Source organism: Salmo salar, chromosome 04 (genome assembly GCF_965601325.2).
Source record: "Salmo salar chromosome 04, fSalSal1, whole genome shotgun sequence".
NCBI lineage: Eukaryota > Metazoa > Chordata > Actinopteri > Salmoniformes > Salmonidae > Salmo > Salmo salar.
Genome location: NC_138294.1, coordinates 5,981,361 through 6,007,500, shown reverse-complemented (window position 1 = coordinate 6,007,500; position 26,140 = coordinate 5,981,361). Strand labels below are relative to the sequence as shown.

Here is a 26,140-nt window from a genome sequence, read left to right as displayed (position 1 = left end):
AGAGAGATGGCAGGGTAACTAGTGGTTAGAGCATTGGATTAGTACCTGTTGTGTGTGTGTGCATGTGTGTGTGGGTGTGTGTGTGTGTGTAGTCTTACCGTTCTCATCTGTGACCGCAGTCCCTCAAACTCTCTGAGGTTTAGGACAGGGCGTCGGCTGGACACAACTAGCCGATGCCTTCCCCAGCAGAATATTGTAATTAATACCTAGATGGGGGGAGGGACAGACAGACGAGAGAGAGAGAGAGAGAGAGAGAGAGAGAGACTCAGTGAGCACAGCCTTGCTATTGAGAAAGGCCGCCGTAGGCAGACCTGGCTCTCAAGAGAAGACAGGCTGTGTGCAACACTGCCCACAAAATGAGGTGGAAACTGAGATGCACTTCCTAACCTCCTGCCAAATGTATGACCATATTAGAGACATATATTTCCCTCAGATTACACAGATACACAAAGAATTAGAAAACAAATCCAATTTGTTAAACTCCCATATCTACTGGGTGAAATACCACAGTGTCCATCACAACAGCAAGATGTGTGACCTGTTGCCACAAGAAAAGGTCAACCAGTGAAGAACAAACACCATTATAAATACAACCCATATTTATGTTTATTTATTTAACCTTTTGATACTTTAACTATTTACACACGTTCCACTGTATCTAAACTAATACTGACATTTGAAATGTCTTTATTCTTTTGGAACTGTTGTGAGTGTAAATGTTTACTGTTCATTTTCACTTTTGTTTATTATCTATTTCACTTTCTTGGCGATTGTAAACATGTGTTTCCCAATAAAGCCCCTTAAATTGAATTAAATTGAGATACTTACATTCTTCAGTTTCTACTGCATTCTGAGTCCCTGAAGAGGAGAGGAGAGGAGAGGAGAGGAGAGGAGAGGAGAGGAGAGAGAGAGAGAAGAAGGAGAGGAGAAAGGAAGGAGAGTCACTTTCAGTTGGGCGACAAATGTACGGGGATATTACACGCCAGCGCCATCGGACACCGCGCCTCATCTACTGAGGACCAATGAACACCGTGCCTCACCTACTGAGGACCAATGAACACCGCGCCTCATCTACTGAGGACCAATGAACACCGCGCCTCATCTACTGAGGACCAATGAACACCGCGCCTCATCTACTGAGGACCAATGAACCCCGACCGGCCCTCATCTACTGAGGACCAATGAACACCGTGCCTCATCTACTGAGGACCAATGAACACCGCGCCTCATCTACTGAGGACCAATGAACACCGTGCCTCATCTACTGAGGACCAATGAACACCGTGCCTCATCTACTGAGGACCAATGAACACCGTCCCTCATCTACTGAGGACCAATGAACACCGTCCCTCATCTACTGAGGACCAATGAACACCGTCCCTCATCTACTGAGGGCCAATGAACACCGTCCCTCATCTACTGAGGGCCAATGAACACCGTCCCTCATCTACTGAGGACCAATGAACACCGTCCCTCATCTACTGAGGACCAATGAACACCGTCCCTCATCTACTGAGGACCAATGAACACCGTCCCACTACACCACTGCACGACCACTTACACCATCACACACACTGACCACATGAACCACTGCACACTCACACACACTACACGACACATACACGCACACACACACTGCACACACACGTCACACACTACACGCACTCACACACACTACACGCACACACTACACGCACACACTACACGCACACACACACACACACACACACAGGCACGGACGGACGGACGGACGGACGGACGGACGGACGGACGGACGGACGGACGGACGGACGGACGGACGGACGGACGGACGGACGGACGGACGGACAGACAGACAGACAGACAGACAGACAGACAGACAGACAGACAGACAGACAGACAGACAGACAGACAGACAGACAGACAGACAGACAGACAGACAGACAGACCTGAGGTCCTGGATGGAGGTGTCCTGAAGGTCTCCAGGATTAAACAGCTGGGATCCTTTCAGACCCAACTCCTCACAGCCTCTGAGGAACACTGACAGGTTGTCCTGGGTAGAAATGTAGTTTATTAGTAGCATTATTGCAGTAGCTGTATCCATGCAGCTGTACATAGGCCATCTGTAAATAGCCCACCCAATCTACCTACCTCATCCCCATATTGTTTTTATTTACTTTCTGCTCTTTTGCACACCAGTATTTCTACTTTTTAGTGGTACTGACCAGTCCCGCGATGGGCGAAGGTAGTCTGTTGATTTTCTGGACCAAACCTGGTCTGATGGAACACAGTAACCTGGAAGAGACACAGACAAACACTTCACTACACTCAGCGTGTGGTGTGTGTGTGTGTGGTGTGTGTGTGTGTGGTGTGTGTGTGTGTGTGTGTGTGTGTGTGTGTGTGTGTGTGTGTGTGGTGTGTGTGTGTGTGTGTGTGTGTGTGTGTGTGTGTGTGTGTGTGTGTGTGTGTGTGTGGTGTGTGTGTGTGTGTGTGTGTGTGTGTGTGTGTGTGTGTGTGTGTGTGTGTGTGTGTGTGTGTGTGTGTGTGTGTGGTGTGTGTGTGTGTGTGTGTGTGTGTGTGTGTGTGTGTGTGCGTGCGTGCGTGCGTGCGTGTGTGGTGTGTGTGTGTGTGTGTGTGTGTGTGTGTGTTTAAAGAGAGACAGTGGAACAGCAGAGGATTGTGGGGATTTGAAAGGCGGAAGTGAGGTCCCAGACTCACTCGCAGAGCAGGATCCCGTTCTCCAGGCCGCTCCGGAAGTCCTTCTCACCGAAACTTTTTCCCGTCACCTCCTGGGGAGAACACACATCATCACGGTTCTATAGAGGTTCTAACAGGTTCTAAGAGGTTCTTCAGGTTCTAAAGAGGTTCTAACCAGATTCTAAAGAGGATCTAACCAGGTTATAAAGAGGTTCTAAGCAGGTTCTAGTGAGGTTCTAAGCAGGTTCTAGCGAGGTTCTAAGCAGGTTCTAGGTCGGTTCTAACCAGGTTATAAAGAGGTTCTGGCCATATCCCACAAACCCCCCCGAGGTGCCTGATTGCTGTTATAAACTGGTTACCAACGTCATTAGAGCAGTAAAAATACATGTCATACCTGAAGTATACCACGGCTTTCAGCCAATCAGCATTCAGGGCTCCAACCACCCAGTTTAGAATGTATTTTACAGTAGTATTTCCTTACTGTAAATGCTGCCAGTATAATGTTGCCAGTATAATGGTGTACATTTACAGGGAAATTCTTCCTGAAATCTAAACGTCAGAAAAACAATACATTGTTTTCTTATATAAATAAAATACATTTATTCCGATTGTTAACAACATTATCAAATCAAACAAAGTGAATTGGCAACAGACGTAACAACAGTAAACAGAAATATGCGATAAGAGCATCATTACAATAATAATGTAGATTGGAAGTGTTTTAACTACTTTACAGACATGAAACAATCCCACAATTATAATATCAGTCAATAATATCACATTCCCAGTTCATACTACTAAACCAACTTCATAAAGGGGTTAATATCACATTCCCAGTTCATACTACTAAACCAACTTCACTTCATAAAGGGGTTTATATCACATTCCCAGTTCATACTACTAAACCAACTTCACTTCATAAAGGGGTTTATATCACATTCCCAGTTCATACTACTAAACCAACTTCACTTCATAAAGGGGTTTATATCACATTCCCAGTTCATACTACTAAACCAACTTCATAAAGGGGTTAATATCACATTCCCAGTTCATACTACTAAACCAACTTCACTTCATAAAGGGGTTAATATCACATTCCCAGTTCATACTACTAAACCAACTTCACTTCATAAAGGGGTTTAATATCACATTCCCAGTTCATACTACTAAACCAACTTCACTTCATAAAGGGGTTTATATCACATTCCCAGTTCATACTACTAAACCAACTTCATAAAGGGGTTAATATCACATTCCCAGTTCATACTACTAAACCAACTTCACTTCATAAAGGGGTTAATATCACATTCCCAGTTCATACTACTAAACCAACTTCACTTCATAAAGGGGTTAATATCACATTCCCAGTTCATACTACTAAACCAACTTCACTTCATAAAGGGGTTTATATCACATTCCCAGTTCATACTACTAAACCAACTTCATAAAGGGGTTTATATCACATTCCCAGTTCATCTACTAAACCAACTTCATAAAGGGGTTAATATCACATTCCCAGTTCATACTACTAAACCAACTTCATAAAGGGGTTTATATCACATTCCCAGTTCATACTACTAAACCAACTTCACTTCATAAAGGGGTTTATATCACATTCCCAGTTCATACTACTAAACCAACTTCACTTCATAAAGGGGTTTATATCACATTCCCAGTTCATACTACTAAACCAACTTCATAAAGGGGTTTATATCACATTCCCAGTTCATACTACTAAACCAACTTCACTTCATAAAGGGGTTTAATATCACATTCCCAGTTCATACTACTAAACCAACTTCACTTCATAAAGGGGTTTAATCACTCCAGCATCTCCCCAGGGGTTCACTCCCAGTCTCACTAAACCAACTTCACTTCATAAAGGGGTTTATATCACATTCCCAGTTCATACTACTAAACCAACTTCATAAAGGGGTTAATATCACATTCCCAGTTCATACTACTAAACCAACTTCACTTCATAAAGGGGTTTATATCACATTCCCAGTTCATACTACTAAACCAACTTCACTTCATAAAGGGGTTTATATCACATTCCCAGTTCATACTACTAAACCAACTTCATAAAGGGGTTTATATCACATTCCCAGTTCATACTACTAAACCAACTTCATAAAGGGGTTAATATCACATTCCCAGTTCATACTACTAAACCAACTTCACTTCATAAAGGGGTTAATATCACATTCCCAGTTCATACTACTAAACCAACTTCACTTCATAAAGGGGTTTATATCACATTCCCAGTTCATACTACTAAACCAACTTCACTTCATAAAGGGGTTTATATCACATTCCCAGTTCATACTACTAAACCAACTTCATAAAGGGGTTATATCACATTCCCAGTTCATACTACTAAAGGGGTTAATATCACATTCCCAGTTCATACTACTAAACCAACTTACACTTCATAAAGGGGTTAATATCACATTCCCAGTTCATACTACTAAACCAACTTCACTTCATAAAGGGGTTTATATCACATTCCCAGTTCATACTACTAAACCAACTTCACTTCATAAAGGGGTTATATATCACATTCCCAGTTCATACTACTAAACCAACTTCACTTCATAAAGGGGTTTATATCACATTCCCAGTTCATACTACTAAACCAACTTCACTTCATAAAGGGGTTTATATCACATTCCCAGTTCATACTACTAAACCAACTTCACTTCATAAAGGGGTTAATATCACATTCCCAGTTCATACTACTAAACCAACTTCACTTCATAAAGGGGTTTATATCACATTCCCAGTTCATACTACTAAAGGGGTTAATATCACATTCCCAGTTCATACTACTAAACCAACTTCACTTCATAAAGGGGTTTATATCACATTCCCAGTTCATACTACTAAACCAACTTCACTTCATAAAGGGGTTTATATCACATTCCCAGTTCATACTACTAAACCAACTTCATAAAGGGGTTTATATCACATTCCCAGTTCATACTACTAAACCAACTTCATAAAGGGGTTAATATCACATTCCCAGTTCATACTACTAAACCAACTTCACTTCATAAAGGGGTTAATATCACATTCCCAGTTCATACTACTAAACCAACTTCACTTCATAAAGGGGTTTATATCACATTCCCAGTTCATACTACTAAACCAACTTCACACACAAACATCTCTGTTCTAGAACATACGTCAGAGGTATCTCTGTTCTAGAACACACGTCAGAGGTATATCTGTTCTAGAACACACGTCAGAGGTATATCTGTTCTAGAACACACGTCAGAGGTATCTGTTCTAGAACACACGTCAGAGGTATCTCTGTTCTAGAACACACGTCAGAGGTACATCTGTTCTAGAACACATGTCAGAGGAATCTCTGTTCTAGAACACACGTCAGAGGTATCTCTGTTCTAGAACACATGTTTCTATGTGCCACCCGGGGGCGGGGCCTCGAGGAGACAAACTAACCTGAAAGGCTACTGTTGTTATGTTTCCTTGGAGACCAATGTCACACACACAAACACACACGTGTCTGAGGATATAAATAACATGAAAGAGAGGCAGCCTTACCAGCCATAAATAAATAGAGAGAATTAAGAAGACAGAGAGAGACAGAGAGAGAGACAAAGATAGAGAGAGAAAGGGAGAGAGAGACAGAGAGAGAGGGAGAGAGAGACAGAGAGAGAGAGAAAGGGAGAGAGAGAGAGAGACAGAGAGAGAGGGAGAGAGAGACAGAGAGAGAGAGAGAGAGACAGAGATAGAGAGAGAGAGAGAGAGAGACAGAGAGAGAGGCAGAGAGAGAGAGATAGAGATAGAGAAAGACAGAGAGAGAGGCAGAGAGAGAGATAGATAGATAGAGAGAGAACGAAAGGGAGAGAGAGAGAGAGAGAGAGAGAGAGAGAGAGAGAGAGAGAGACGGGGAGAGAGAGAGAGAGAGAGAGAGACAGACAGACGCACACAAAACCACACATGCACATACTATCTCATCCTGGAATATAGATCTGAGGTCATCTGCCTTTGGCCTAAAGAGCAGGAACCTGGAATTCACCAAAGAAATCAGAAATACAGACATTGTCATCCTACAAGAAACCTGGTATAGAGGAGACGGACCCACTGGTTGTCCTCTAGGTTACAGAGAGCTGGTAGTCCCATCCACCACACTACCAGGTGGGTGGTATAGAGGAGATGGACCCACTGGTTGTCCTCTAGGTTACAGAGAGCTGGTAGTCCCATCCACCACACTACCAGGTGGTATAGAGGAGATGGACCCACTGGTTGCCCTCTAGGTTACAGAGAGCTGGTAGTCCCATCCACCACACTACCAGGTGGGTGGTATAGAGGAGATGGACCCACTGGTTGTCCTCTAGGTTACAGAGAGCTGGTAGTCCCATCCACCACACTACCAGGTGGGTGGTATAGAGGAGATGGACCCACTGGTTTCCCTCTAGGTTACAGAGAGCTGGTAGTCCCATCCACCACACTACCAGGTGGGTGGTATAGAGGAGACGGACCCACTGGTTGTCCTCTAGGTTACAGAGAGCTGGTAGTCCCATCCACCACACTACCAGGTGGTATAGAGGAGATGGACCCACTGGTTGCCCTCTAGGTTACAGAGAGCTGGTAGTCCCATCCACCACACTACCAGGTGGGTGGTATAGAGGAGATGGACCCACTGGTTGTCCTCTAGGTTACAGAGAGCTGGTAGTCCCATCCACCACACTACCAGGTGGGTGGTATAGAGGAGATGGACCCACTGGTTTCCCTCTAGGTTACAGAGAGCTGGTAGTCCCATCCACCACACTACCAGGTGGGTGGTATAGAGGAGACGGACCCACTGGTTGTCCTCTAGGTTACAGAGAGCTGGTAGTCCCATCCACCACACTACCAGGTGGTATAGAGGAGACGGACCCACTGGTTGTCCTCTAGGTTACAGAGAGCTGGTAGTCCCATCCACCACACTACCAGGTGGTATAGAGGAGATGGACCCACTGGTTGCCCTCTAGGTTATAGAGAGCTGGTAGTCCCATCCACCACACTACCAGGTGGTATAGAGGAGATGGACCCACTGGTTGTCCTCTAGGTTACAGAGAGCTGGTAGTCCCATCCACCACACTACCAGGTGGGTGGTATAGAGGAGATGGACCCACTGGTTGTCCTCTAGGTTACAGAGAGCTGGTAGTCCCATCCACCACACTACCAGGTGGGTGGTATAGAGGAGATGGACCCACTGGTTGTCCTCTAGGTTACAGAGAGCTGGTAGTCCCATCCACCACACTACCAGGTGGGTGGTATAGAGGAGACGGACCCACTGGTTGTCCTCTAGGTTACAGAGAGCTGGTAGTCCCATCCACCACACTACCAGGTGGGTGGTATAGAGGAGACGGACCCACTGGTTGCCCTCTAGGTTACAGAGAGCTGGTAGTCCCATCCACCACACTACCAGGTGGGTGGTATAGAGGAGATGGACCCACTGGTTGTCCTCTAGGTTACAGAGAGCTGGTAGTCCCATCCACCACACTACCAGGTGGTATAGAGGAGATGAACCCACTGGTTGCCCTCTAGGTTACAGAGAGCTGGTAGTCCCATCCACCACACTACCAGGTGGTATAGAGGAGATGGACCCACTGGTTGTCCTCTAGGTTACAGAGAGCTGGTGGTCCCATCCACCAAACTACCAGGTGGTATAGAGGAGATGGACCCACTGGTTGTCCTCTAGGTTACAGAGAGCTGGTAGTCCCATCCACCACACTACCAGGTGGTATAGAGGAGATGGACCCACTGGTTGTCCTCTAGGTTACAGAGAGCTGGTAGTCCCATCCACCACACTACCAGGTGGGTGGTATAGAGGAGATGGACCCACTGGTTGTCCTCTAGGTTACAGAGAGCTGGTAGTCCCATCCACCACACTACCAGGTGGGTGGTATAGAGGAGATGGACCCACTGGTTGTCCTCTAGGTTACAGAGAGCTGGTAGTCCCATCCACCACACTACCAGGTGGGTGGTATAGAGGAGATGGACCCACTGGTTGTCCTCTAGGTTACAGAGAGCTGGTAGTCCCATCCACCACACTACCAGGTGGGGGTATAGAGGAGATGGACCCACTGGTTGTCCTCTAGGTTACAGAGAGCTGGTAGTCCCATCCACCACAACTACCAGGTGGGTGGTATAGAGGAGATGGACCCACTGGTTGTCCTCTAGGTTACAGAGAGCTGGTAGTCCCATCCACCACACTACCAGGTGGTATAGAGGAGATGGACCCACTGGTTGTCCTCTAGGTTACAGAGAGCTGGTAGTCCCATCCACCACACTACCAGGTGGTATAGAGGAGATGGACCCACTGGTTGTCCTCTAGGTTACAGAGAGCTGGTAGTCCCATCCACCACACTACCAGGTGGTATAGAGGAGATGGACCCACTGGTTGTCCTCTAGGTTACAGAGAGCTGGTAGTCCCATCCACCACACTACCAGGTGGGTGGTATAGAGGAGATGGACCCACTGGTTGTCCTCTAGGTTACAGAGAGCTGGTAGTCCCATCCACCACACTACCAGGTGGGTGGTATTGAGGAGACGGACCCACTGGTTGCCCTCTAGGTTACAGAGAGCTGGTAGTCCCATCCACCACACTACCAGGTGGGTGGTATAGAGGAGATGGACCCACTGGTTGTCCTCTAGGTTACAGAGAGCTGGTAGTCCCATCCACCACACTACCAGGTGGGTGGTATAGAGGAGATGGACCCACTGGTTGTCCTCTAGGTTACAGAGAGCTGGTAGTCCCATCCACCACACTACCAGGTGGTATAGAGGAGATGGACCCACTGGTTGTCCTCTAGGTTACAGAGAGCTGGTGGTCCCATCCACCAAACTACCAGGTGGTATAGAGGAGATGGACCCACTGGTTGTCCTCTAGGTTACAGAGAGCTGGTAGTCCCATCCACCACACTACCAGGTGGTATAGAGGAGATGGACCCACTGGTTGTCCTCTAGGTTACAGAGAGCTGGTAGTCCCATCCACCACACTACCAGGTGGTATAGAGGAGATGGACCCACTGGTTGTCCTCTAGGTTACAGAGAGCTGGTAGTCCCATCCACCACACTACCAGGTGGTATAGAGGAGATGGACCCACTGGTTGTCCTCTAGGTTACAGAGAGCTGGTAGTCCCATCCACCACACTACCAGGTGGGTGGTATAGAGGAGATGGACCCACTGGTTGTCCTCTAGGTTACAGAGAGCTGGTAGTCCCATCCACCACACTACCAGGTGGGTGGTATTGAGGAGACGGACCCACTGGTTGCCCTCTAGGTTACAGAGAGCTGGTAGTCCCATCCACCACACTACCAGGTGGGTGGTATAGAGGAGATGGACCCACTGGTTGTCCTCTAGGTTACAGAGAGCTGGTAGTCCCATCCACCACACTACCAGGTGTGAAACAGGGAAGGGTATGCTAATGGATATGCTAATTTGGTATATAGCAGACATAACTCTATTACATTAATCAAAACAGGAACATTTTACATCTGGCTAGAAATTAATAAGGAAATGATCTGAAAAGTGTCCTCCTGTGTGCTGCCTACAGTTGTACTGGGAAGTTTACATCCACTTAGGTTGGAGTCATTAAAACTCGTTTTTCAATCACTCCACAAATTTCTTGTTAACAAACTATAGTTTTGGCAAGTCGGTTAGGACATCTACTTTGTGCATGACACAAGTCCTTTTTCCAACAATTGTTTACAGACAGATTATTTCACTTATAATTCACTGTATCACAATTCCAGTGGGTCAGAAGTTTACATACACTAAGTTGACTGGTGCCTTTAAACAGCTTGGAAAATTCCAGAAAATTATGTCATGGCTTTAGAAGCTTCTGATTGGCTAATTGACATCATTTGAGTCAATTGGATTGCCGCCCCAGGTCAATTGGAGGTGTACCTGTCAGTGTATTTCGGGGCCTACCTTCAAACTCAGTGCCTCTTTGCTTGACATCATGGGAAAATCTAAAGAAATCAGCCAAGACCTCAGAAAATAAATTGTAGACCTCCACAAGTCTGGTTCATCCTTGGGAGCAATTTCCAAATGCCTTGAAGGTACCACATTCATCTGTACAAACAATAGTACGCAAGTATTAACACCATGGGACCACGCAGCCGTCATACCGCTCAGGAAGGAGACGCGTTCTGTCTCCTAGAGATGAACGTACTTTGGTGCGAAAAGTGCAAATCAATCCCAGAACAACAGCAAAGGACCTTGTGAAGATGCTGGAGGAAACAGGTACAAACGTATCTATATCCACAGTAAAACGAGTCCTATATCGACATAACCTGAAAGGCCGCTCGGCAAGGAAGAAGCCACTGCTCCAAAACCGCCATAAAAAAGCCAGACTACGGTTTGCAACTGCACATGCACATGGGGACAAAGATCGTACTTTTTTGGAAAAATGTCCTCTGGTCTGATGAAACAAAAATAGAACTGTTTGGCCATAATGACCATCGTTATGTTTGTAGGAAAAAGGGGGAGGCTTGCAAGGCGAAGAACACCATCCCAACCGTGAAGCACGGGGGTGGCAGCATCATGTTGTGGGGGTGCTTTGCTGCAGGAGGGACTGGTGCACTTCACAGAATAGATGGCATCATGAGGGAGGAAAATTATGTGCGTATATTGAAGCAACATCTCAAGACATCGGTCAGGAAGTTAAAGCTTGGTCACAAATGGGTCTTCCAAATGGACAATGACCCCAAGCATACTTCCAAAGTTGTGGCAAAATGGCTTAAGGACAACAAAGTCAAGGTATTGGAGTGGCCATCACAAAGCCCTGACCTCAATCCTATAGAAAATGTGTGGGCAGAACTGAAAAAGTGTGTGCAAGCAAGGAGGCCTACAAACCTGACTCAGTTACACCAGCTCTGTCAGGAGGAATGGGCCAAAATTCACCCAACTGCCTACTTATTGTGGGAAGCTTGTGGAAGGCTACCCGAAACGTTTGACCCAAGTTAAACAATTTAAAGGCAATGCTACCAAATACTAATTGAGTGTACGTAAACTTCTGACCCACTGGGAATGTGACGAAAGAAATAAAAGCTGAAATAAATTATTCTCTCTACTATTATTCTGACATTTCACATTCTTAAAATAAAGTGGTGATCCTAACTGACCTATGACAGGGAATTTTACTTGGACTCGGGAAATTGGGAAAAACTGAGTTTAAATGTATTTGGCTAAGGGGTATGCGTGAGTGTGTGTGTCTACTGTGTGTGTGTGTGTGTTTGTGTGTGTGTGAGAGAGTGAGTGAGTGAGTGAGTGAGTGAGTGAGTGAGTGAGTGAGTGAGTGAGTGAGTGAGTGAGTGAGTGAGTGAGTGAGTGAGTGAGTGAGTGAGTGAGTGGGTGAGTGAGTGAGTGAGTGAGTGAGTGAGTGAGAGGTGGTGAGTGAGATACCTGATGATCCTCACATCAGACATCTCTGATTGACAAGATACCATCATCATCCTCATCATCATCATCATCTCTGATTGAGACAGGAAGTGTTGAACCAGCTGACTTCACTCAGTTGAGACAGGAAGTGGATGAGACAGGAAGTGGTTGAGACAGGAAGTGGTTGAAACAGGAAGTGGTTGAGACAGGAAGTGGTTGAGACAGGAAGTGTTGAACCAGCTGACTTCGCTCAGTCGCTGTCCACCAATCAGACGGTGGGAAACAGGATACCTTATAGATCTACTCACAATAACAAGACCCCTCCCTCCTCCCTCCTCCCCCGACACAGACAGACAGACGCCACCGAGACGACGTGATTGGTTGTAAACATCACAGGAGAGCCGACGTGCGTGAATACCACGGCAACCATCCGGGAATCTCCTGGCTCTCGCCTGCAGGAGAGGAAACCCCAACATGGCCACCAGAGAGGAACGGAGAGAAACTGTTCTAGTAACTTCCATCCCTTAGTTACACAACACAACACACACACACACACACCACCACGACACACACACACACACACAGACACACACACACACACACACCCACACACAACACAGACACACACACACACAGCACACACACACACACACACACACACACACACACACACACAGACACACGACACACACAGACACACACACACACACAGACACACACACACACAGACACACACAGCACACACACACACACACACACACACACACACAGCACACACACACACAGCACACACACACACACAGCACCACACACACACTGTACACAGGACACCACTCAGTCACACAGGTCACGCAGACACACTGTAACACATTTATAGGATCCACCCTCAGTCCCAGGTCTCCAGAACCCACTACTGTAATAATACATTTATAGGATACCCCCTCAGTCCCAGGTCTCCAGAACCCACTACTGTAATAATACATTTATAGGATACCCCCTCAGTCCCAGGTCTCCAGAACCCACTACTGTAATAATACATTTATAGGATACCCCCTCAGTCCCAGGTCTCCAGAACCCACTACTGTAATAATACATTTATAGGATCCCCCCTCAGTCCCAGGTCTCCAGAACCCACTACTGTAATAATACATTTATAGGATACCCCCTCAGTCCCAGGTCTCCAGAACCCACTACTGTAATAATACATTTATAGGATCCCCCCTCAGTCCCAGGTCTCCAGAACCCACTACTGTAATAATACATTTATAGGATACCCCCTCAGTCCCAGGTCTCCAGAACCCACTACTGTAATAATACATTTATAGGATACCCCCTCAGTCCCAGGTCTCCAGAACCCACTACTGTAATAATACATTTATAGGATACCCCCTCAGTCCCAGGTCTCCAGAACCCACTACTGTAATAATACATTTATAGGATACCCCCTCAGTCCCAGGTCTCCAGAACCCACTACTGTAATAATACATTTATAGGATACCCCCTCAGTCCCAGGTCTCCAGAACCCACTACTGTAATAATACATTTATAGGATACCCCCTCAGTCCCAGGTCTCCAGAACCCACTACTGTAATAATACATTTATAGGATACCCCCTCAGTCCCAGGTCTCCAGAACCCACTACTGTAATAATACATTTATAGGATACCCCCTCAGTCCCAGGTCTCCAGAACCCACTACTGTAATAATACATTTATAGGATACCCCCTCAGTCCCAGGTCTCCAGAACCCACTACTGTAATAATACATTTATAGGATACCCCCTCAGTCCCAGGTCTCCAGAACCCACTACTGTAATAATACATTTATAGGATACCCCCTCAGTCCCAGGTCTCCAGAACCCACTACTGTAATAATACATTTATAGGATACCCCCTCAGTCCCAGGTCTCCAGAACCCACTACTGTAATAATACATTTATAGGATACCCCCTCAGTCCCAGGTCTCCAGAACCCACTACTGTAATAATACATTTATAGGATCCCCCCTCAGTCCCAGGTCTCCAGAACCCACTACTGTAATAATACATTTATAGGATACCCCCTCAGTCCCAGGTCTCCAGAACCCACTACTGTAATAATACATTTATAGGATACCCCCTCAGTCCCAGGTCTCCAGAACCCACTACTGTAATAATACATTTATAGGATCCCCCCTCAGTCCCAGGTCTCCAGAACCCACTACTGTAATAATACATTTATAGGATACCCCCTCAGTCCCAGGTCTCCAGAACCCACTACTGTAATAATACATTTATAGGATACCCCCTCAGTCCCAGGTCTCCAGAACCCACTACTGTAATAATACATTTATAGGATACCCCCTCAGTCCCAGGTCTCCAGAACCCACTACTGTAATAATACATTTATAGGATACCCCCTCAGTCCCAGGTCTCCAGAACCCACTACTGTAATAATACATTTATAGGATACCCCCTCAGTCCCAGGTCTCCAGAACCCACTACTGTAATAATACATTTATAGGATACCCCCTCAGTCCCAGGTCTCCAGAACCCACTACTGTAATAATACATTTATAGGATACCCCCTCAGTCCCAGGTCTCCAGAACCCACTACTGTAATAATACATTTATAGGATCCCCCCTCAGTCCCAGGTCTCCAGAACCCACTACTGTAATAATACATTTATAGGATACCCCCTCAGTCCCAGGTCTCCAGAACCCACTACTGTAATAATACATTTATAGGATACCCCCTCAGTCCCAGGTCTCCAGAACCCACTACTGTAATAATACATTTATAGGATACCCCCTCAGTCCCAGGTCTCCAGAACCCACTACTGTAATAATACATTTATAGGATACCCCCTCAGTCCCAGGTCTCCAGAACCCACTACTGTAATAATACATTTATAGGATCCCCCCTCAGTCCCAGGTCTCCAGAACCCACTACTGTAATAATACATTTATAGGATACCCCCTCAGTCCCAGGTCTCCAGAACCCACTACTGTAATAATACATTTATAGGATACCCCCTCAGTCCCAGGTCTCCAGAACCCACTACTGTAATAATACATTTATAGGATCCCCCCTCAGTCCCAGGTCTCCAGAACCCACTACTGTAATAATACATTTATAGGATACCCCCTCAGTCCCAGGTCTCCAGAACCCACTACTGTAATAATACATTTATAGGATACCCCCTCAGTCCCAGGTCTCCAGAACCCACTACTGTAATAATACATTTATAGGATCCCCCCTCAGTCCCAGGTCTCCAGAACCCACTACTGTAATAATACATTTATAGGATCCCCCCTCAGTCCCAGGTCTCCAGAACCCACTACTGTAATAATACATTTATAGGATACCCCCTCAGTCCCAGGTCTCCAGAACCCACTACTGTAATAATACATTTATAGGATACCCCCTCAGTCCCAGGTCTCCAGAACCCACTACTGTAATAATACATTTATAGGATACCCCCTCAGTCCCAGGTCTCCAGAACCCACTACTGTAATAATACATTTATAGGATACCCCCTCAGTCCCAGGTCTCCAGAACCCACTACTGTAATAATACATTTATAGGATACCCCCTCAGTCCCAGGTCTCCAGAACCCACTACTGTAATAATACATTTATAGGATACCCCCTCAGTCCCAGGTCTCCAGAACCCACTACTGTAATAATACATTTATAGGATACCCCCTCAGTCCCAGGTCTCCAGAACCCACTACTGTAATAATACATTTATAGGATACCCCCTCAGTCCCAGGTCTCCAGAACCCACTACTGTAATAATACATTTATAGGATACCCCCTCAGTCCCAGGTCTCCAGAACCCACTACTGTAATAATACATTTATAGGATACCCCCTCAGTCCCAGGTCTCCAGAACCCACTACTGTAATAATACATTTATAGGATCCCCCCTCAGTCCCAGGTCTCCAGAACCCACTACTGTAATAATACATTTATAGGATACCCCCTCAGTCCCAGGTCTCCAGAACCCACTACTGTAATAATACATTTATAGGATACCCCCTCAGTCCCAGGTCTCCAGAACCCACTACTGTAATAATACATTTATAGGATACCCCCTCAGTCCCAGGTCTCCAGAACCCACTACTGTAATAATACATTTATAGGATACCCCCTCAGTCCCAGGTCTCCAGAACCCACTACTGTAATAATACATTTATAGGATACCCCCTCAGTCCCAGGTCTCCAGAACCCACTACTGTAATAATACATTTATAGGATACCCCCTCAGTCCCAGGTCTCCAGAACCCACTACTGTAATAATACATTTATAGGATACCCCCTCAGTCCCAGGTCTCCAGAACCCACTACTGTAATAATACATTTATAGGATACCCCCTCAGTCCCAGGTCTCCAGAACCCACTACTGTAATAATACATTTATAGGATACCCCCTCAGTCCCAGGTCTCCAGAACCCACTACTGTAATAATACATTTATAGGATCCCCCCTCAGTCCCAGGTCTCCAGAACCCACTACTGTAATAATACATTTATAGGATACCCCCTCAGTCCCAGGTCTCCAGAACCCACTACTGTAATAATACATTTATAGGATACCCCCTCAGTCCCAGGTCTCCAGAACCCACTACTGTAATAATACATTTATAGGATACCCCCTCAGTCCCAGGTCTCCAGAACCCACTACTGTAATAATACATTTATAGGATACCCCCTCAGTCCCAGGTCTCCAGAACCCACTACTGTAATAATACATTTATAGGATACCCCCTCAGTCCCAGGTCTCCAGAACCCACTACTGTAATAATACATTTATAGGATACCCCCTCAGTCCCAGGTCTCCAGAACCCACTACTGTAATAATACATTTATAGGATACCCCCTCAGTCCCAGGTCTCCAGAACCCACTACTGTAATAATACATTTATAGGATACCCCCTCAGTCCCAGGTCTCCAGAACCCACTACTGTAATAATACATTTATAGGATACCCCCTCAGTCCCAGGTCTCCAGAACCCACTACTGTAATAATACATTTATAGGATACCCCCTCAGTCCCAGGTCTCCAGAACCCACTACTGTAATAATACATTTATAGGATACCCCCTCAGTCCCAGGTCTCCAGAACCCACTACTGTAATAATACATTTATAGGATACCCCCTCAGTCCCAGGTCTCCAGAACCCACTACTGTAATAATACATTTATAGGATACCCCCTCAGTCCCAGGTCTCCAGAACCCACTACTGTAATAATACATTTATAGGATACCCCCTCAGTCCCAGGTCTCCAGAACCCACTACTGTAATAATACATTTATAGGATACCCCCTCAGTCCCAGGTCTCCAGAACCCACTACTGTAATAATACATTTATAGGATACCCCCTCAGTCCCAGGTCTCCAGAACCCACTACTGTAATAATACATTTATAGGATACCCCCTCAGTCCCAGGTCTCCAGAACCCACTACTGTAATAATACATTTATAGGATACCCCCTCAGTCCCAGGTCTCCAGAACCCACTACTGTAATAATACATTTATAGGATACCCCCTCAGTCCCAGGTCTCCAGAACCCACTACTGTAATAATACATTTATAGGATACCCCCTCAGTCCCAGGTCTCCAGAACCCACTACTGTAATAATACATTTATAGGATACCCCCTCAGTCCCAGGTCTCCAGAACCCACTACTGTAATAATACATTTATAGGATACCCCCTCAGTCCCAGGTCTCCAGAACCCACTACTGTAATAATACATTTATAGGATACCCCCTCAGTCCCAGGTCTCCAGAACCCACTACTGTAATAATACATTTATAGGATACCCCCTCAGTCCCAGGTCTCCAGAACCCACTACTGTAATAATACATTTATAGGATACCCCCTCAGTCCCAGGTCTCCAGAACCCACTACTGTAATAATACATTTATAGGATACCCCCTCAGTCCCAGGTCTCCAGAACCCACTACTGTAATAATACATTTATAGGATACCCCCTCAGTCCCAGGTCTCCAGAACCCACTACTGTAATAATACATTTATAGGATACCCCCTCAGTCCCAGGTCTCCAGAACCCACTACTGTAATAATACATTTATAGGATACCCCCTCAGTCCCAGGTCTCCAGAACCCACTACTGTAATAATACATTTATAGGATACCCCCTCAGTCCCAGGTCTCCAGAACCCACTACTGTAATAATACATTTATAGGATACCCCCTCAGTCCCAGGTCTCCAGAACCCACTACTGTAATAATACATTTATAGGATACCCCCTCAGTCCCAGGTCTCCAGAACCCACTACTGTAATAATACATTTATAGGATACCCCCTCAGTCCCAGGTCTCCAGAACCCACTACTGTAATAATACATTTATAGGATACCCCCTCAGTCCCAGGTCTCCAGAACCCACTACTGTAATAATACATTTATAGGATACCCCCTCAGTCCCAGGTCTCCAGAACCCACTACTGTAATAATACATTTATAGGATACCCCCTCAGTCCCAGGTCTCCAGAACCCACTACTGTAATAATACATTTATAGGATACCCCCTCAGTCCCAGGTCTCCAGAACCCACTACTGTAATAATACATTTATAGGATACCCCCTCAGTCCCAGGTCTCCAGAACCCACTACTGTAATAATACATTTATAGGATACCCCCTCAGTCCCAGGTCTCCAGAACCCACTACTGTAATAATACATTTATAGGATCCCCCCTCAGTCCCAGGTCTCCAGAACCCACTACTGTAATAATACATTTATAGGATACCCCCTCAGTCCCAGGTCTCCAGAACCCACTACTGTAATAATACATTTATAGGATACCCCCTCAGTCCCAGGTCTCCAGAACCCACTACTGTAATAATACATTTATAGGATCCCCCCTCAGTCCCAGGTCTCCAGAACCCACTACTGTAATAATACATTTATAGGATACCCCCTCAGTCCCAGGTCTCCAGAACCCACTACTGTAATAATACATTTATAGGATACCCCCTCAGTCCCAGGTCTCCAGAACCCACTACTGTAATAATACATTTATAGGATACCCCCTCAGTCCCAGGTCTCCAGAACCCACTACTGTAATAATACATTTATAGGATACCCCCTCAGTCCCAGGTCTCCAGAACCCACTACTGTAATAATACATTTATAGGATACCCCCTCAGTCCCAGGTCTCCAGAACCCACTACTGTAATAATACATTTATAGGATCCCCCCTCAGTCCCAGGTCTCCAGAACCCACTACTGTAATAATACATTTATAGGATACCCCCTCAGTCCCAGGTCTCCAGAACCCACTACTGTAATAATACATTTATAGGATACCCCCTCAGTCCCAGGTCTCCAGAACCCACTACTGTAATAATACATTTATAGGATACCCCCTCAGTCCCAGGTCTCCAGAACCCACTACTGTAATAATACATTTATAGGATCCCCCCTCAGTCCCAGGTCTCCAGAACCCACTACTGTAATAATACATTTATAGGATACCCCCTCAGTCCCAGGTCTCCAGAACCCACTACTGTAATAATACATTTATAGGATCCCCCCTCAGTCCCAGGTCTCCAGAACCCACTACTGTAATAATACATTTATAGGATCCCCCCTCAGTCCCAGGTCTCCAGAACCCACTACTGTAATAATACATTTATAGGATACCCCCTCAGTCCCAGGTCTCCAGAACCCACTACTGTAATAATACATTTATAGGATACCCCCTCAGTCCCAGGTCTCCAGAACCCACTACTGTAATAATACATTTATAGGATACCCCCTCAGTCCCAGGTCTCCAGAACCCACTACTGTAATAATACATTTATAGGATACCCCCTCAGTCCCAGGTCTCCAGAACCCACTACTGTAATAATACATTTATAGGATACCCCCTCAGTCCCAGGTCTCCAGAACCCACTACTGTAATAATACATTTATAGGATACCCCCTCAGTCCCAGGTCTCCAGAACCCACTACTGTAATAATACATTTATAGGATCCCCCCTCAGTCCCAGGTCTCCAGAACCCACTACTGTAATAATACATTTATAGGATACCCCCTCAGTCCCAGGTCTCCAGAACCCACTACTGTAATAATACATTTATAGGATACCCCCTCAGTCCCAGGTCTCCAGAACCCACTACTGTAATAATACATTTATAGGATACCCCCTCAGTCCCAGGTCTCCAGAACCCACTACTGTAATAATACATTTATAGGATCCCCCCTCAGTCCCAGGTCTCCAGAACCCACTACTGTAATAATACATTTATAGGATACCCCCTCAGTCCCAGGTCTCCAGAACCCACTACTGTAATAATACATTTATAGGATCCCCCCTCAGTCCCAGGTCTCCAGAACCCACTACTGTAATAATACATTTATAGGATACCCCCTCAGTCCCAGGTCTCCAGAACCCACTACTGTAATAATACATTTATAGGATACCCCCTCAGTCCCAGGTCTCCAGAACCCACTACTGTAATAATACATTTATAGGATACCCCCTCAGTCCCAGGTCTCCAGAACCCACTACTGTAATAATACATTTATAGGATACCCCCTCAGTCCCAGGTCTCCAGAACCCACTACTGTAATAATACATTTATAGGATACCCCCTCAGTCCCAGGTCTCCAGAACCCACTACTGTAATAATACATTTATAGGATACCCCCTCAGTCCCAGGTCTCCAGAACCCACTACTGTAATAATACATTTATAGGATACCCCCTCAGTCCCAGGTCTCCAGAACCCACTACTGTAATAATACATTTATAGGATACCCCCTCAGTCCCAGGTCTCCAGAACCCACTACTGTAATAATACATTTATAGGATCCCCCCTCAGTCCCAGGTCTCCAGAACCCACTACTGTAATAATACATTTATAGGATACCCCCTCAGTCCCAGGTCTCCAGAACCCACTACTGTAATAATACATTTATAGGATACCCCCTCAGTCCCAGGTCTCCAGAACCCACTACTGTAATAATACATTTATAGGATACCCCCTCAGTCCCAGGTCTCCAGAACCCACTACTGTAATAATACATTTATAGGATACCCCCTCAGTCCCAGGTCTCCAGAACCCACTACTGTAATAATACATTTATAGGATACCCCCTCAGTCCCAGGTCTCCAGAACCCACTACTGTAATAATACATTTATAGGATACCCCCTCAGTCCCAGGTCTCCAGAACCCACTACTGTAATAATACATTTATAGGATACCCCCTCAGTCCCAGGTCTCCAGAACCCACTACTGTAATAATACATTTATAGGATACCCCCTCAGTCCCAGGTCTCCAGAACCCACTACTGTAATAATACATTTATAGGATACCCCCTCAGTCCCAGGTCTCCAGAACCCACTACTGTAATAATACATTTATAGGATACCCCCTCAGTCCCAGGTCTCCAGAACCCACTACTGTAATAATACATTTATAGGATACCCCCTCAGTCCCAGGTCTCCAGAACCCACTACTGTAATAATACATTTATAGGATACCCCCTCAGTCCCAGGTCTCCAGAACCCACTACTGTAATAATACATTTATAGGATACCCCCTCAGTCCCAGGTCTCCAGAACCCACTACTGTAATAATACATTTATAGGATACCCCCTCAGTCCCAGGTCTCCAGAACCCACTACTGTAATAATACATTTATAGGATACCCCCTCAGTCCCAGGTCTCCAGAACCCACTACTGTAATAATACATTTATAGGATCCCCCCTCAGTCCCAGGTCTCCAGAACCCACTACTGTAATAATACATTTATAGGATACCCCCTCAGTCCCAGGTCTCCAGAACCCACTACTGTAATAATACATTTATAGGATACCCCCTCAGTCCCAGGTCTCCAGAACCCACTACTGTAATAATACATTTATAGGATCCCCCCTCAGTCCCAGGTCTCCAGAACCCACTACTGTAATAATACATTTATAACCCCGGTCAGTACATTTATAACCCCTGTAATAGAACATTTATAACCCCGGTAACAGAACATTTATAACCCCGGTAACAGAACATTTATAACCCCGGTAACAGAACATTTATAACCCCGGTAACAGAACATTTATAACCCCGGTAACAGAACATTTATAACCCCGGTAACAGAACATTTATAACCCCGGTAACAGAACATTTATAACCCCGGTAACAGAACATTTATAACCCCGGTAACAGAACATTTATAACCCCCGGTAACAGAACATTTATAACCCCGGTAACAGAACATTTATAACCCCGGTAACAGAACATTTATAACCCCGGTAACAGAACATTTATAACCCCGGTAACAGAACATTTATAACCCCCGGTAATAGAACATTTATAACCCCCGGTAACAGAACATTTATAACCCCGGTAACAGAACATTTATAACCCCGGTAACAGAACATTTATAACCCCGGTAACAGAACATTTATAACCCCGGTAACAGAACATTTATAACCCCGGTAACAGAACATTTATAACCCCGGTAACAGAACATTTATAACCCCCGGTAACAGAACATTTATAACCCCCGGTAACAGAACATTTATAACCCCGGTAAAGAACATTTATAACCCCGTAACAGAACATTTATAACCCCGGTAACAGAACATTTATAACCCCTGTAATAACCCCTGTTTATATTAACACATCTCACCTCGATCCACTTCTGCGCCTCTCTGAATGCAGGCTCTGGATGTCTCGGTTCGTCCCTGGGAAGGTGAGGTTCCTCCCGCTCAGCCCCGGTGCTGGCCATCTCTGATAACGGTTTCAGTAGGCTACGGTGGTGTCCCGTGGGGTTTAAATATCCTGTCTCCGTTATTAACGGACAGCTGGGCTTGTTGTTCCGCCCGTTAATTCTCACGGAGAGGCCTGTATCTGTTATATCCGTGTTTCTCTCAGGATTCTCCTTTTAAACTCGGTGAAGAGCGTCTCCCGGTTGAGCTGTGGAGGAAAGTGAGCTATTCGTGACACTCCACACTGCAACACGAACCAACCGGACACTAAAAATAACCTCCAACCGGCCAGGCGCGAGACAGACGCCCAGCAGCCGGTCCTGGTGCCCGCAGGACGGGGAGGACAGAAGAATGTTGTTGGAGGGGGTTGGGACGGTGTGTGTGTGTGTGTGTGTGTGTGTGTGTGTGGTGTGTGTGTGTGTGTGTGTGTGTGTGTGTGTGTGTGTGTGTGTTTTCCAAAAGGTGCCGTTATAATTCCGGTCAGCCGGCGAGGCGACGGGCCGCTGCTGCCACCGAGCGACAGAGAAGCAGCGGCTGTAACCACGGCGACGCGCCGCCAGCTCTGATCTGGACAAAAACCCTCCGACGAGAGTTTGAACTTTTGTTGTTAATAAAAATATATCTTTATTAAATATGTTTTTTTTATATTTTTTTATTAATTTTTACAAATATAATAGATTAATTCATATAAATACAAATCTGTTTTCACATCAATATATTATTATCATTATTAGGCTACTTAACATAAACATGTTTAATAGTTTCCATGGAAGATTTTTAAGAGTCCAACTTTCTTATTTTTAATTCCGTTTAGATTTGTTGAAAAATAATGTTCTAAAGGGTCAAAACGTGTTTTATAGCCATAATAGGGTTCTAGGGGTAACTACCCCCTGGGTAACTACCCCCCTGGGGTAACTACCCCCTGGGGTAACTGCCCCCCCCGGGTAACTGCCCCCCCGGGTAACTGCCCCCCCGGGTAACTACCCCCCTGGGGTAACTACCCCCCTGGGGTAACTACCCCCTGGGTAACTGCCCCCCCGGGTAACTACCCCCCTGGGGTAACTACCCCCTGGGTAACTACCCCCCTGGGGTAACTGCCCCCCCGGGTAACTGCCCCCCTGGGTAACTGCCCCCCCGGGGTAACCGCCCCCCCTGGGTAACTACCGCCCTGGGTAACTACCCCCCTGGGGTAACTGCCCGCCTGGGTAACTACCACCCTGGGTAACTACCCCCCTGGGTAACTACCCCCCTGGGGTAACTACCCCCTGGGTAACTACCCCCCTGGGTAACTACCCCCCTGGGTAACTGACCCCCTGGGTAACTGCCCCCCTGGGTAACTGCCCCCCTGGGTAACTACCCCCCTGGGTAACTGCCCCCGCGGGTAACTGCCCCCCCGGGTAACTGCCCCCCCGGGTAACTGCCCCCCCGGGGTATCCGCTTCCCTGGGGTAACTACCCCCCTGGGTAACTACCCCCCTGGGTAACTGACCCCCTGGGTAACTGCCCCCCCGGGTAACTGCCCCCCCGGGTAACTACCCCCCCGGGTAACTGACCCCCCGGGTAACTGCCCCCCTGGGGTAACTGCCCCCCTGGGTAACTACCCCCCTGGGTAACTACCCCCCTGGGTAACTGCCCCCTGGGTAACTGCCCCCCCCGGGTAACTTCCCCCCCCGGGTAACTTCCCCCCCAGGGTAACTGGCCCCCAGGGTAACTGCCCCCACGGGGTAACTGCCCCCCCCCAGGGTAACTGCCCCCACGGGGTAACTTCCCCCCGTAATTCACATTAACACCACCAGATGTCACCAAATTATTTTCATCACAACTTGGAGATATTTCAACAAAACCATTTTGTAGTAAACTGATCTCATTTTTGGAAATTTAAAAAAACTTGTAGATATATTGTAATGAAATTAGATCTATATATATATATATGTATATATGTTTTAAATATACAAGTACGAAAGCCTTAAGATTAACAATCCACTTGTTTTGAGAGACAAATGTAGAGAATTTGTGAGGTAAGTAGTAATATGTTGGATGAGTGTTTGGGGCAACTCGCCCCCCCCCCCCCCCACTAGGGGGTAACTGCCCCTCCCTACTAGGGGGTAACTGCCCCTCCCCTACTAGGGGGTAACTGGCCCCTGGGGGCTAGTTACCTTTATGGTTATGAATGTGATTCTGTGTGTCATTTAGACAATGACTAGCCCAGTTAGCTATAGTTTATGCTAACTTGCTAGCTAACAACTTCACTAGCAGTGAATGCTAGCCAGCTAGCTAGTTAGCATGAACTGCTAGGAGTGCTAGCTAACAACTTCACTAGCAGTGAATGCTAGCCAGCTAGCTAGTTAGCATGAACTGCTAGGAGTGCTAGCTAACAACTTCACTAGCAGTGAATGCTAGACAGCTAGCTAGTTAGCATGAACTGCTAGGAGTGCTAGCTAACAACTTCACTAGTAGTGAATGCTAGCCAGCAAGCTAGTTAGCATAAACTGCTAGGAGTGCTAGCTAACAACTTCACTAGCAGTGAATGCTAGCCAGCTAGCTAGTTAGCATAAACTGCTAGGAGTGCCAGCTAGCAACCTTACTACCAGATCGTCTGATGTAAAATACCACGTAAATGAATTACAGATGTCAACGTTTCCACTATCAAATCAGTCACATGGTAAGCAGATTTGTTGATTTATTTAACCTTTATTTAACCAGACAAGTCAGTTAAGAACAAATTCTTATTTACAATGTCGGCCTACCGGGGGAACAGTGGGTTAACTGCCTTGTTCAGGGGGCAGAACGACAGATTTTTACCTTGTCAGTTCAGGGATTCGATCTAGCAACCTTAAGGGTCTATAGCTGACAGAGATATTAAAGGGGATCTCTATAGCCGACAGAGATATTAAAAGGGGATCTCTATAGCCGACAGAGATATTAAACTGGGTCTCTATAGCCGACAGAGATATTAAACTGGGTCTCTATAGCTGACAGAGATATTAAAGGGGGTCTCTATAGCCGACAGAGATATTAAAAGGGGATCTCTATAGCCGACAGAGATATTAAAAGGGGATCTCTATAGCCGACAGAGATATTAAAGGGATCTCTATAGCTGACAGAGATATTAAAGGGGATCTCTATAGCCGACAGAGATATTAAACTGGGTCTCTATAGCCGACAGAGATATTAAACTGGGTCTCTATAGCCGACAGAGATATTAAACTGGGTCTCTATAGCCGACAGAGATATTAAACTGGGTCTCTATAGCTGACAGAGATATTAAAATGGGATCTCTATAGCCGACAGAGATATTAAAGGGGATCTCTATAGCCGACAGAGATATTAA

The 26,140-nt window shown here is 45.9% G+C and overlaps 1 protein-coding gene and 1 long non-coding RNA gene across 2 annotated transcripts in view; both read right to left on the bottom strand.

Moving 5' to 3' along the window:
- Positions 1 to 151, bottom strand: part of LOC145878587 (uncharacterized) — a 1,882-nt gene extending 1,731 nt beyond the window's left edge. The window contains exon 1 of the long non-coding RNA XR_014392043.1: positions 99 to 151. This is a non-coding gene — a long non-coding RNA (uncharacterized LOC145878587). The remainder of the gene's footprint in view (positions 1 to 98) is intronic.
- The window catches only part of LOC106595830 (uncharacterized), a 60,317-nt gene extending 37,128 nt beyond the window's left edge, over positions 1 to 23,189 (bottom strand). The window contains exons 1-5 of the mRNA XM_082973938.1: positions 22,732 to 23,189; positions 2,698 to 2,768; positions 2,205 to 2,274; positions 1,929 to 2,032; positions 837 to 858 (exon numbers count right to left, since the gene is read on the bottom strand). Of these exons, the coding sequence (XP_082830064.1) occupies positions 837 to 858; positions 1,929 to 2,032; positions 2,205 to 2,274; positions 2,698 to 2,768; positions 22,732 to 22,830 (366 nt within the window). The 5' untranslated portion in view covers positions 22,831 to 23,189. The remainder of the gene's footprint in view (positions 1 to 836; positions 859 to 1,928; positions 2,033 to 2,204; positions 2,275 to 2,697; positions 2,769 to 22,731) is intronic.
- Positions 23,190 to 26,140: the final 2,951 nt, after the last annotated feature.